The following is a 13455-nucleotide window of genomic DNA, read 5'->3' as shown; positions in this document are numbered from 1 at the left end:
TGAGTTTCACAGAATCTCCATTTGAACAAAAGGTAAATGGCTTTTCCTTACAAGAAAACTGAATGCAGGATTCACACTGGAACTTATTGTAAAGACAGGCCACCCCGCAAAATCAAAGATAACAATGTTTATTAAACAGGGATATTGCATTAGCCCTGTCATAAATATAAAGGGAAGGGTAAACCCCTTTAAAATCCCTCCTGGCCAGAGGAAAAATCCTCTCACCTGTAAAGGGTTAAGAAGCTAAAGGTAACCTCGCTGGCTCCTGACCACCAATGAGGAGAAAAGATACTTTCAAAAGCTGGGAGGAGGGAGAAAAACAAAGAGTCTGTGTCTGTCTGTGTGATGCTTTTGCCAGAGACAGAACAAGGAATGGAGTCTTAGAATTTAGTAAGTAATCTAGCTAGGTATGTGTTAGATTATGATTTCTTTAAATGGCTGAGAAAATAGCTGTGCTGAATAGAAAGAATATTCCTGTCTGTGTGTCTTTTTTGTAACTTAAGGTTTTGCCTAGAGGGATTCTCTATGTTTTGAATCTAATTACCCTGTAAGGTATTTACCATCCTGTTTTTACAGAGATGATTCTTTTTTACTTCTATTAAAAGTCTTCTTGTAAGGAAACTGAATGCTTTTTCATTGTTCTAAGATCCAAGGGTTTGGGTCTGTGGTCACCTATGCAAATTGGTGAGGATTTTTACCAAACCTTCCCCAGGAAGTGGGGTGCAAGGGTTGGGAGGATTTTTGGGGGGAAAGACGTTTCCAAACTACGTTTTTTCAGGAACCCAGATAAAGTTTGGTGGTGGCAGTGGAAGTCCAAGGGTAAAATAGTTTGTACCTTGGGGAAGTCTTAACCTAAGCTGGTAAAAGTAAGCTTAGGAGGTTTTCATGCAGTTCTCCACATCTGTACCCTAGAGTTCAGACTGGGGAAGGAACCTTGACTTGGTGGCAGAGTGGTGGGATTAACCTGAAATCATTTTGAGATCAATTTGAGATTTTTTGAACCAGAAATACAGATTTTAAAAAGGAATTTTTTTTTTCCTTTGGGGCTGCTGGAAAGGAGGTTTCCAAGTAGTGGAGTTTTTTTGCTTTGATTTGGGGCCAGAGCAGAGACAAAGGGAATTGTCTTTTTCTGTAGGCTGACAATCACGATCAGAGAATAGGTATCCTATTCCAGCACAGAAAAATTTTACAAGCCAAGTTTTGTTTGTTTTATTTCTAAACCACAGGTGTAAAGTTAGTTAAAAACAGAGAGGTTAGGATGACAGACTCCACGGCTCAACAAAAGCCGGAATTAGCCAGATTTGAGGCTGCTGAAAAACAAAAGGAACATGAAAGACAGATAGAACTCATGCGGATGGAGGAGGTGGTACAGGAGGCTGCCCACAGGAGGGAGATGGAGGCAAGGGACAAAGAAAGGGAAGCAGCGAAAGAGGCAGAACAACACCAAGTGGCTGCTCACAGGAGAGCTATGGAAGCAAGGGACAAAGAACTGGAGGCAAGGGCCAAAGAACTGGAGGAGAAGGAAAAAGAGAGGAAGCATGTGGAGGAGATGGAGAAGATAAAGGCTCAGCAGAATATACCAACAAACCCTAGCAATCCTTCTCCAGGTACCACTTCCCATCCCAGAAAGTTCCCCACCTACAAGGCAGGCGATGATACTGAGGCTTTCTTAGAAAACTTCGAAAGGGCCTGCCTTGGGTACAGCATCTCTACCGACCAATACATGGTAGAGCTGAGGCCGCAGCTCAGTGGACCCTTAGCTGAGATGGCGGTTGAAATGCCTAAAGAACACATGAACAAGTATGAACTGTTTAAATCCAAGGCAGGAGTCAGAATGGGGATAACACCTGAGCATTCTCGTCGGAGGTTCAGAGCCCTAAGGTGGAAACCAGACGTGTCATTTACCCGACATGCCTACCACATTGTGAAACATTGGGATGCCTGGATATCAGGAGCAAGTGTTGAATCTCCAGTAAATTTGCCCTTCCTAATGCAAATGGAACAATTCTTAGAGGGTGTTCCTGAGGAAACAGAAAGATACATCCTAGATGGGAAGCCCAAAACAATAATGGAGGCAGGAGAGATTGGAGCCAGATGGGTGGAGGTGGCAGAGAAGAAGAAAACTGGTCGCAGTTGGAGCGGAGACCAGAAGGGGCAACCCCAGACCACACCCTATTACCGGGGGCCACGCAAGGCCCCACCTACCTCCCATAGAACCCTCCAGACACCTTATCGTCCCACCACCCCGTTCTCCAGCAACCCGCCTCGCCCCAGTGACCCGTCAGCTGGACGATGTTTTAAATGTAACGAGCTGGGGCATGTAAAGGCTAACTGCCCCAAGAACCCCAACAGATTACAGCTCATTGCACCGGAATCACACCAGAGGTCCGCAGGCCCAGATACCTCCCAGATACCCTTGGAGCGGAGGGAAACTGTGAGTGTGGGCGGGAAGAAGGTCACCGCGTGGAGGGACACCGGAGCACAAGTGTCAGCTATCCATGCTTCCTTAGTGGACCCCAATTTAATCAACCCAGAGATCCAAGTGACAATTCAACCCTTCAAGTCCAACTCTTTCAATTTGCCTACAGCCAAGTTGCCTGTCCAGTACCATGGCTGGTCAGGAATGTGGACTTTTGCAGTCTATGATGATTATCCCATCCCCATGCTGTTGGGGGAAGACTTGGTCAATCATGTGAAGCGGGCCAAGAGGGTGGGAATGGTCACCCGCAGCCAGGCTAAACAAGCCGTGACGCCTAACTCTGTTCCAGAAACTTCTATCAGGACCCGGTCAGAGGTGATGGACCCGGACCCCAGGCCAATGTCTGCAACAGCAGTAGTGGATCCAGTCCCAGAGACCCAGACGGAACCAGTCCCAGAACCGGAACCAGGGGAACAACCAGCACCAGACCCATTGCCAGCACTGAATCCAGTACTTGCAACCTCAACACCAGAGGGTCCCACCAAACCTGAACTGGCAGCAGCCCATAACCCTACATAAGAGGCTCAGCTGGAGCCTGAACCCCAACATAGTGTCCCAGCGGAGAGCAGTTCACAGTCAACAGAGACAGCCCCATCCCCTACATTGCTTCCAGAGGGACCAAGCACAGGTCCACAATCCAATGAGGAACTGATGTCTCCAGCATCAAGGGAACAGTTCCAGACCGAACAGGAAGCAGATGAAAGGCTCCAGAGAGCTTGGACGGCAGCACGGAGCAACCCACCGCCTCTCAGCTCTTCTAATTGATCCAGGTTTGTTGTAGAAAGAGGACTTTTATACAAGGAAACTCTTTCTGGTGGACACCAGGAAGACTGGCATCCTCAGAGACAGTTGGTAGTTCCAACTAAATACCGGGCCAAGCTCTTGAGCTTAGCCCACGATCATCTTAGTGGCCATGCTGGGGTGAACAGGACCAAAGACCGTTTGGGGGGGTCATTCCACTGGGAGGGAATGGGCAAGGATGTTTCTACCTATGTCCAGTCTTGTGAGGTGCGCCAAAGAGTGGGAAAACCCCCAGACTAGGTCAAAGCCCCTCTCCAGCCACTCCCCATCATTGAAGTTCCATTTCAGCGAGTAGCTGTGGATATTCTGGGTCTTTTTCCAAAAAAGACACCCAGAGGAAAGCAGTACATACTGACTTTCATGGATTTTGCCACCCGATGGCCGGAAGCAGTAGCTCTAAGCAACACCAGGGCTAAAAGTGTGTGCCAGGCACTAGCAGACATTTTTGCCAGGGTAGGTTGGCCCTCCGACATCCTCACAGATGCAGGGACTAATTTCCTGGCAGGAACTATGGAAAACCTTTGGGAAGCTCATGGGGTAAATCACTTGGTTGCCACTCCTTACCACCATCAAACAAATGGCATGGTGGAGAAGTTTAATGGAACTTTGGGGGCCATGATACGTAAATTCGTAAATGAGCACTCCAATGATTGGGACCTAGTGTTGCAGCAGTTGCTCTTTGCCTACAGAGTTATACCACATCCCAGTTTAGGGTTTTCACCATTTGAACTTGTATATGGCTGTGAGGTTAAGGGGCCATTACAGTTGGTGAAGCAGCAATGGGAGGGATTTACACTTTCTCCAGGAACTAACATTCTGGACTTTGTAACCAACCTACAAAACACCCTCCGAACCTCTTTAGCCCTTGCTAAAGAAAACTTACAGGATGCTCAAAAAGAGCAAAAAGCCTGGTATGATAAACATGCCACAGAGCGTTCCTTCAAAGCAGGGGACCAGGTCATGGTCTTAAAGGCACTCCAGGCCCATAAAATGGAAGCATTGAGGGAAGGGCCATTCACGGTCCAGGAGCACCTGGGAGCTGTTAATTATCTCATAGCATTCCCCACCTCCAACCGAAAGCCTAAGGTGTACCATGTTAATTCTCTAAAGCCCTTTTATTCCAGAAAATTAAAGGTTTGTCAGTTTACAGCCCAGGGAGAAGACGATGCTGAGTGGCCTGAAGGTGTCTACTACGAAGAGAAAAGTGCTGGTGGTGTGGAAGAGGTGAACCTCTCCATGACCTTTGGGCGTATGCAGCGACAGCAGATCAAGGAGCTGTGCACTAGCTACGTGCTGACGTTCTCAGCCACCCCAGGACTAACTGAACGGGCATACCACTCCATTGACACAGGTAATGCTCACCCAATTAAAGTCCAACCTTACCGGGTGTCTCCTCAAGCTAAAACTGCTATAGACTGAGAGATCCAGGATATGTTACAGATGGGTGTAATCCGCCCCTCTGGAAGTGCATGGGCATCTCCAGTGGTTCTAGTTCCCAAACCAGATGGGGAGATACAGCATTTAGCTTATGGTAGTCAACGCAAAAACGTAACTCGCCCAGACAACTATCCAATGCCACGCACAGATGAACTATTAGAGAAACTGGGACGGGTCCAGTTCATCTCTACCTTGGACTTAACCAAGGGGTACTGGCAGGTACCGCTAGATGAATCCGCCAAGGAAAGGTCAGCCTTCACCACACATGTCGGGATGTATGAATTTAATGTACTCCCTTTCAGGCTGAGAAATGCACCTGCCACCTTCCAAAGACTTGTAGATGGTCTCCTAGCGGGATTAGGAGAATATGCAGTCGCCTACCTTGATGATGTGGCCATATTTTCGGATTCCTGGGCAGAACACCTGGAACATCTACAAAAAGTCTTTGAGCGCATAAGGGAGGCAGGACTAATGGTTAAGGCTAAGAAGTGTCAAATAGGCCTAAACAGAGTGACTTACCTTGGACACCAGGTGGGTCAAGGAAATATCAGCCCCCTACAGGCCAAAGTGGATGCTATCCAAAAGTGGCCTGTCCCAAAGTCAAAGAAACAGGTTCAATCCTTCTTAGGCTTGGCCAGTTATTACAGACGATTTCTACTGCAATACAGCCAAATCGCCGCCCCACTGACAGACCTAACCAAAAAGAAACAGCCAAATGCCGTTCAGTGGACCGAAGAATGTCAGAAGGCCTTTAACCAGCTTAAAGCAACACTCATGTCTGACCCTGAACTAAGGGCCCCAGACTTTGACAAACCGTTCCTAGTAACCACAGATGCGTCCGAGCATGGTGTGGGAGCAGTTTTAATGCAGAAAGGACCCGATCAAGAATTCCACCCTGTAGTGTTTCTCAGCAAAAAACTGTCTGAGGGGGAAAGCAACTGGTCAGTCAGTGAAAAAGAATGTTACACCATTGTCTATGCTCTGGAAAAGCTAAGCCCATATGTTTGGGGACAGTGTTTCCACCTGCAAACCTACCATGCTGCGCTACAGTGGCTTCATACCGCCATGAGAAATAACAAAAAACTTATTCGGTGGAGTTTAGCTCTCTAAGATTTTGATTTCGACATCCAACACATTTCAGGAGCTTCTAACAAAGTGGCTGATGCACTCTCCCATGAAAGTTTCCCAGAATCAACTGGTTAAAATTATCCTTGAGATGTGGAAAATATTGCTAGTCTTTATGTACTTGGTAGTATATTTAGAGGTGCATGTGTCTTATTAACTCCTTTTTTTTCCTAGAGCTCCAGGAAGAAATCCCAGCCAGCGTTTCACCCTAGCTGAGATTTGGGGGGCGTGTCATAAATATAAAGGGAAGGGTAAACCCCTTTAAAATCCCTCCTGGCCAGAGGAAAAATCCTCTCACTTGTAAAGGGTTAGGAAGCTAAAGGTAACCTCGCTGGCACCTGACAAAAATGATCAATGAGGAGACAAGATACTTTCAAAAGCTGGGAGGAGGGAAAAAAACAAAGGGTCTGTGTGTCTGTGTGATGCTTTTGCCGGAGACAGAACAAGGAATGGAGTCTTAGCTAGATTACTTACTAAATTCTAGGTATGTGTTAGATTATGATTTCTTTAAATGGCTGAGAAAATAGCTGTGCTGAATAGAATGAATATTCTTGTCTGTGTGTCTCTTTTGTAACTTAAGGTTTTGCCTAGAGGGATTCTCTATATTTTGAATCTAATTACCCTGTAAGGTATTTACCATCCTGATTTTACAGAGGTGATTCTTTTTTACTTCTATTAAAAGTCTTCTTGTAAGAAAACTGAATGCTTTTTCATTGTTCTTAGATCCAAGGGTTTGGGTCTGTGGTCACCTATGCAAATTGGTGAGGATTTTTACCAAAGCTTCCCCAGGAAGTGGGGTGCAAGGGTTGGGGGGATTTTGGGGGGAAAGACGTTTCCAAACTACGTTTTCCCAATAAACCCAGATAAATGTTTGGTGGTGGCAGTGGAAGTCCATGGGTAAAATAGTTTGTAACTTGGAGAAGTCTTAACCTAAGCTGGTAAAAGTAAGCTTAGGAGGTTTTCATGCAGGTTCCCACATCTGTACCCTAGAGTTCAGACTGGGGAAGGAACCGTGACAAGCCCCTTTGCAGCTCTCAGTATATTCACGTTGCATCAAGATATTTTTGTTTTTGAACATGTAAACACACCCTATAATTAATAAACTGGAAATAAAATAAGTTTGAAAGTTCTTTGTTTTGGACAGTCAATCTCTGACAAAATAAATCCTTAGCCTTCTTGATTAGGGGAGCGGGGTTAAGAAAAGTCTTATGCATCTTTCAGGGTACATTGGCAGAGCAAAGCCAATTTCATCTTTCCCACAGGTCAGTTTACAAAAACAAGCAGATAGCAACGAAGCCTTTTTAACTCATTTGCTTTAAACAGTATTATTTACATACACACAGCCTTATCAAAAGCTATGAGTGAATGTTGTTGGTTCCCAGCACGCTGGAGTTCAGCTAGAATGATAGGGAAAGAAAAATATTTAATGTTTGTAAACAAGCTTCTGTTGAAGGGCAAGTTAATTTCCAGGCTATAGATGGACAGAACAGTTGCTCCTTGACTGAATACTTCTCATTTAAATGGTCCAGAAATCAGCTCTGCTAGGTAGGATTAATATAACTATTCCGCGCCACTGCGTGTGCACATAAAGAATGAGCTATACATATTTTTAATATTTGTGCAGAAAAAAGCTTCTGCTGGAAAGTTGCTGCAGTTCTGCCTTTTGCCCACCAGAGGGTACTGTGGCGATAGAACAGAGCAGCAGCTATCCACCAGCTGGGGAAGAGAAAGAGCCTGCCTTCTTCACAGCACCTGTCAGGCTGGGTCAGGAGACAGGGACTATGGGGAGACAGCGTGGGGCTGCTGGGGGAGGACAAACTGGGGCAGGGGCTGAATGGGAGTGGAGGCACAGGACCACAAGGGGGAGGAAGGTACAGGGCCACATGGTGAGGGGCTGGCTGAGTGGGTGCACAGAGACACATGGGGGCAGGAGAAGTAGGTGTCTGTGGGGGTGGAGGGACACATGTAGAAAAGGGGGTGCAAGGACACATGAGGACAGGGGCAGGTGTGCCTGACTGAATGGGAGAGGCTAGGGGTCAGCCAGGGTCTGCATGGGGGAAGCTCCCTAACAATCCCTCCCTGCCCCCCCCCAAAAGAAACTGTTCCATACTATTCCCACCCATACCCAACAACCCTCCAAGTTCAAATCCAGGCTCTTTCCCAGCAATTACTTCCCTCTCCCTCAATTCCTCCATTACCTCTGACTCCCCCAAGCCTTTGCACTGCTTCTGAGGGGTGCAGGAAATACGGTTCTGTATTGAAGTTTAAATGAATTATTACTCAGAGTTCTGTATTAAGATGCATAATAAAGAATCTATGTCAAAAACCATTAGCTGAATCTTTTTTGTTGTCTGTATTGTTACAGACATACTTGCCAACAGGTATTATATGGTGTTATTTTGACAAATAAAATATGCAGAATTTGAAAATATTGTGCGCAGAAGTTTAAAATTTTTGGTGCAGAATTCCCCCTGAAGTATGATATGGAAGACAGCGTAAAAAAATACTACACATACAATATTTTGGTAGGGTGAACCACAGAAACCTCCCAGATACAGAGAATCATCTACTAAATGGAACAGTAAAGTAGGAAACTGGAAGAAAATATTTAAAATAGACTTAGTCTGGAGATGAAAAGGTTAAAAAAAAAGTTTGAAAAGAATAGGTAAGGTGACTTGTTCAAAGAAAACCTAAACCTGTTTTTTTCCTGTTGGTCAACAAATTAAGGTTGTCCCAATTTTTCTTTTACCCCATAACACACATATACCACAATGTGATCTGGACCATGTAGAAGGATTCACTTCCCAGGTACAACATATGCCTTATTCCCCGCTATGCTCCAGGTTAAGGGAGTTTTTAGACTTCTAGCCTAGCCTCCATGAGAACAGTAGGCTGGGAACAAGTACAATAAAATCAAAGCCTCAGCATGAAGGGACCTAAGAAGAGCAGTCTCTCTCTCTCTCTCCACAGGGTGGGCAAATGTGGTGAGGTCTCTCTAGGTACCTCCAGAGGGACAATGATCGCCTGTAACTCCTTACTATCCTTGGATGTAGGAGCTACAGCTTGTGAGATGCTGGTATAAGGCAAGAAAGGCTATTTGCAAGCATGAGTGAAGAATGGGGAAGACAGAGGAAACAGCATTGTGGGGGAGAGGTTCCTGATACAAGTGTTTCCGATACGTTTGGCTTGTTAATAAACCAGGAGGGGGAAGATATTGTTTTCAGAACTTTAATCTTGCATGATGTAGCTAAGTTTTGACCTGACATGTGTAATTAATACATCGGGGGAGGCCTCATTCTTTGGAAGATAGGATTAGGGAGGTAAATGAATCATGAGCCTGAAAACAAGACATTTGTGCCAAGTAAGAGAAGTAAATAGGACAGTAGGCTAAAAACGACAAAATGTTTGAGTCAGTTAAGATAAGAGGGAGAACTCTCAGAGAACTATTTACTATGAACTAGACAACAAGGGACAAAGTAAGTTAGTAATGTAGAGATGAGCTAAAAACAAAGTTGAACCATGGACGGCATGTGCTGCACAGGGAATGGTTCCTGCAAAGTAACAAAATCAATTCAAAAGCATGATGCAATACATAGTGAATGCAATGAATATAAAGAGAGAGGATTTCTATGTAACTTTGGAGCTGTGATGTACCCTGCATCCAACCCCACTGCAGTTTGAGTCTAATCAACTCAGCATAGCACTGCTGTATGCCAAATAAAATACTTAAGTCACAAAGGCTGAAGTCAAACCGAGCTCTTAAAAAGACAAGTGGAAAGAAGTCTCAGAAAAACTCCCAACATGTGATTGTCTCAGAAGGTGAGGCATACTGCAGAGGTATGTATAGTACAGATCCATTCCACAAACTGCTGATCAGTTCTGCACTTAAAAATCCTAGGTGGGTTGACTGACCGATTGCTCAGATGTAAGATCGAAAATGATGTTGACCTATGACCCTGTCATACCTTTGTAATAACACTATAGCCATATAATATTGATAGGTTTTAATTGCTATCAGGTCGAAATACGCTGAGGGCAAGTAGGAGGACACAAATAATTGCACTATTAGGTTTTGCTGGGATATAAAAGGCTGTTTTATTAATGTGAGGCCTAGTGTGATAGGCTTATGCTAAGGACTGAATTTAGGTGAACTAAACAAGGCCCAAGGGTTTAACCCAAGGTCACAAATTATGCCTTTTCATTCTGTGTAACAAACAACTGAACACAGAAGGACAGGCACTTTGCAAGCTTATTGAAGTTATTTTGAAATAAGGGGACTGTTTGGGGGCATTTGCAATTTTGTAACTAGGTAGTTAGATCACATTGACATATATGATTTATTAAGAAATTGATTGATATAAATGCTTAGGTCACTGATCAGAAGCAAAATTACAGACACTTGGAACGCCACATACGGAAAATGGGCAGACACCTACCTTATTATGGTCATGAACCATATGCATGAGTAATTACATACAGAAGGTTGTACAAAAAGATCTAACCAAATTCCCTTTGGGATGAGCCCACATAAGATAGGCCATGAGCATTCTCACCAAAGTGCAGTAAAGTGCACAACTAAGTGGAGACAGGAAGAATTTAGAAAAAGTAATAGGCATATCAGGAAAATTATCCATTTCTTCTTTGTTCAAGGAAATGGTGCCTGCAGGAAATCTTTTTATTTTCAGCCTCAGATGAATGTGTTGTTCAGTAAGCACTTCAATGGGTTTTGGTTTTGGTTTTAAAGATAACTCAGCAACTTTTCCAGATGCATTAAGTAGTTTAATTACATTTGCTTGGAATGGATTTTTGGTTGTCCCATGCTGCCATAGGATTCTTTTTAGCCTGGAGTAACAAGCATTCAGAGGCAGAAAAATCCCTTAGTGTCAGGGGAGGGGTGGGGTGGAAAAAAAAACCACTCCACACACTGGCAAATAGCAAACTTTCTTTTGTAAGACTGCGTATGTGGTATGAAGAATTAGGCTAAAACATCAATTTCTGCATAATTTAAGAACAAGTTGCATTTAGCCTCTGATTATAATATATATATATATATAAATAAATAAAAATGGCCCTTCTTACTGCAGAGTTGTGCTTACTGTGTATATCAGTCATCTCTTCTGACTTTAGGGACTAAAATAAATCTTTATTGCCTTTTTTTTTTTTTTAAACTTCTGTTAGCTGTGTTGGCTCTGCAAGACTAAGCTTGTGCATCAGGATAATCGTTAATAATGTTCCAGTCAGTGACACCAGTGCACAGCCACAAACAGCATAAGTGTTCCTAAGGGCACACACTATGGAAAATGGGGTAAACTGGATACATAGGTTGAAGTACGAGCTCCGAATAGTGACTTACATTACAGTAGTGGCTAATCCCCCATTGTCCTAGGTCCTGTACAAAACACAAAGGAAAACATGTAGTCCCTTCCCCAAATAGTTTACAGTCTGATTTGGCCAACACAACCTTTATTGCTGGGAAAGATGCATGAGAAGGTGAGAACTCTGCTTGATGCCAGATTGAGTCTGCAGAGATGATAGTTAGGAAAGTCGGTTGTGCTTGTAAATAGAGCATATCTGACACAAAGTCATTCAGAGATAATGAACCTGAAATCCACAATCCTGTTTTTAGTCACTTTTCAGGGTACTGTGAAGATAACATTTCCAAATCAGAACTGATACAGTGCTGTTTTTACAACCCAGGCAGCTAGAATGCCTGCCTTGACCACTGCACATAAGGTTCCCAAGCATCCAGAAAGTGAAATTGGCATGACTTTGGTTAGCCCATTGCTATTGAAAGCCCTAGGACACCCATGAAACTGGCAACAACAGTGTCAATTTCATTCCAGCTGTTTGGAAAGGCTAAGGGGGAGGTGGGGGCAGGGAGATGCAGACACTGGAGCTATTCCTGGAGGTGGAGGACTTTTAAAGAACCGATGGAAAGATTGTCCACACAACTCTTTGCAGGAGGTAGTAGGAAAAGCAGGGGAGTCCCTTCCCAGGGAAACAGGAACATAGGAAAGGGGTAAAGAAGCAAAGACAAACCTTATTCGACCTCCTAGCTAGTCCTGTTTTCAGTGAAGAGCCTAAAATAAATCAGTCTTCCTTTCTTCCCCACTAGACAGTAATCTTGTTCAAGAGGCAACATTATGCAAAACCAATAGAACAAATCACACCAAACTAGAGGGCTCTAGAAACTTTAATTTCTATAACATCAAAAACAAATACCTCTGTTCTTCCCCATACCCAAGAAGTAACTGACAACTAGGGAGAAAGAAGACAATTGACACTTGCATGTTTCTTGGCCATTTGCTGCCATATCAGCTTAGAATGATCTCCTCAGAGGTTATAAAGTAAGCATAATCAAACCTCGTCAGTTACTCGGATGGGTTACTGACAAAGAAAAAAAAATCAAGCACAATACAAAAAACTGCACTAGTAATTTAGCCTCCTGAATTAGTACTGATTTAGCACAAAGTTAGAGGAGCTGTAGTGGCAAGGATTGATTTTAAGAGAACTCCTAAAGATGAGTCATAAAGATGAGAACCTGACCATTTGTTGAAGATCCCATCCTTCAAGAATAGGTGTGTTAATCGTGGAATCCTAGTCCCATATCATTTTGGGCTACATTTTGCCTACCTTACATTTTCCTGCAATGTCAAGTGAATGTGGGATTTTTCCTTCTTTCTTTCCTGTCTTAAACTGTTAGGTAGCATTACTGTGAACTGTTTAAGAGTGACCATGTCCCACCCAAAAGGTGCTCACACACATTCCATTGATAGATGATGTGACCCAAGTATACCTAGTTTTCAAAAAGTCTGCTGAGTTTCCCAGATGGAAGGCATTATTTAAATGTCACGTCTAGAAGATTAAGGAAAAGACAGTGGGAAAGAATAGATGAATTAAAGCCCAATAAAAGGGAGGCTACAATCCAGAGACTGTAAGCTTCATGAGGCAAGATCCGTGTCTTTACCTGCATTTTGTACAGCAAGAGTAGCACAACCGGTGCTCCACAAAAGACCGCCCTGCAAAGCAGATCCACTTTTCAACCCACTTCGCTCCTTTACGCGCCCCAGACTGATTAGCGGCAATGATAATAAATTGATGACATACAACAGACTCCCAGGGCCCTGCCCATCACTGACACCATCCCACGCTTCCTAAACCAGGCAAAAGCAAGCACATAGTGCCATTAACCAGAGGCACCCTCACTGCCTGCAGCTGCAGGTGGAGGGAGGCCCCTCCAGGAATGCCCCTCACCGCTCCTTGCTCCCCAGATAGCCTGGGGGCGGGGGGGAGACGGGCCTTCGCTCCCCGCATTCTGCTCTTCCCCCCTCTACAGGTGGCCCCGGCGCGGAGTGTGAGCCCCCCACTCCCGGAGCCCGCCTGCTGCCCAGCCAAGGAGGCGGCGACACCCACCCCTGTCCCCAAGGCTGCGAGCTGAGCGAGCCCTCCACTCCCAGCCCCTCCCCGGGGAGGGGGCGGAGCCCCCTACTCACCTTCATGCCGGCGCGCTCTTGCCCTCCCGCAGCTCGAGGCGGATGGAGCGCTACAGCGCACGGAGCGGGACGCGACGGCTGCGGAGTCCCCGGCTCCTCCTGCCCGATGTAAACACAGAG

The 13455-nt window shown here is 44.8% G+C and overlaps 1 protein-coding gene across 1 annotated transcript in view; it reads right to left on the bottom strand.

Moving 5' to 3' along the window:
* LOC144265708 (transmembrane protein 263-B-like) overlaps window positions 1-13455 on the bottom strand; it is a 312864-nt gene extending 299409 nt beyond the window's left edge. The window contains exon 1 of the mRNA XM_077818585.1: window positions 13336-13455. Within this exon, the coding sequence (XP_077674711.1) occupies window positions 13336-13341 (6 nt within the window). The 5' untranslated portion in view covers window positions 13342-13455. The remainder of the gene's footprint in view (window positions 1-13335) is intronic.

The sequence above is a fragment of the Eretmochelys imbricata genome, chromosome 6 (genome assembly GCF_965152235.1).
Source record: "Eretmochelys imbricata isolate rEreImb1 chromosome 6, rEreImb1.hap1, whole genome shotgun sequence".
Classification (NCBI taxonomy): domain Eukaryota; kingdom Metazoa; phylum Chordata; order Testudines; family Cheloniidae; genus Eretmochelys; species Eretmochelys imbricata.
This window is presented reverse-complemented; position numbering and strand designations above follow the sequence as displayed.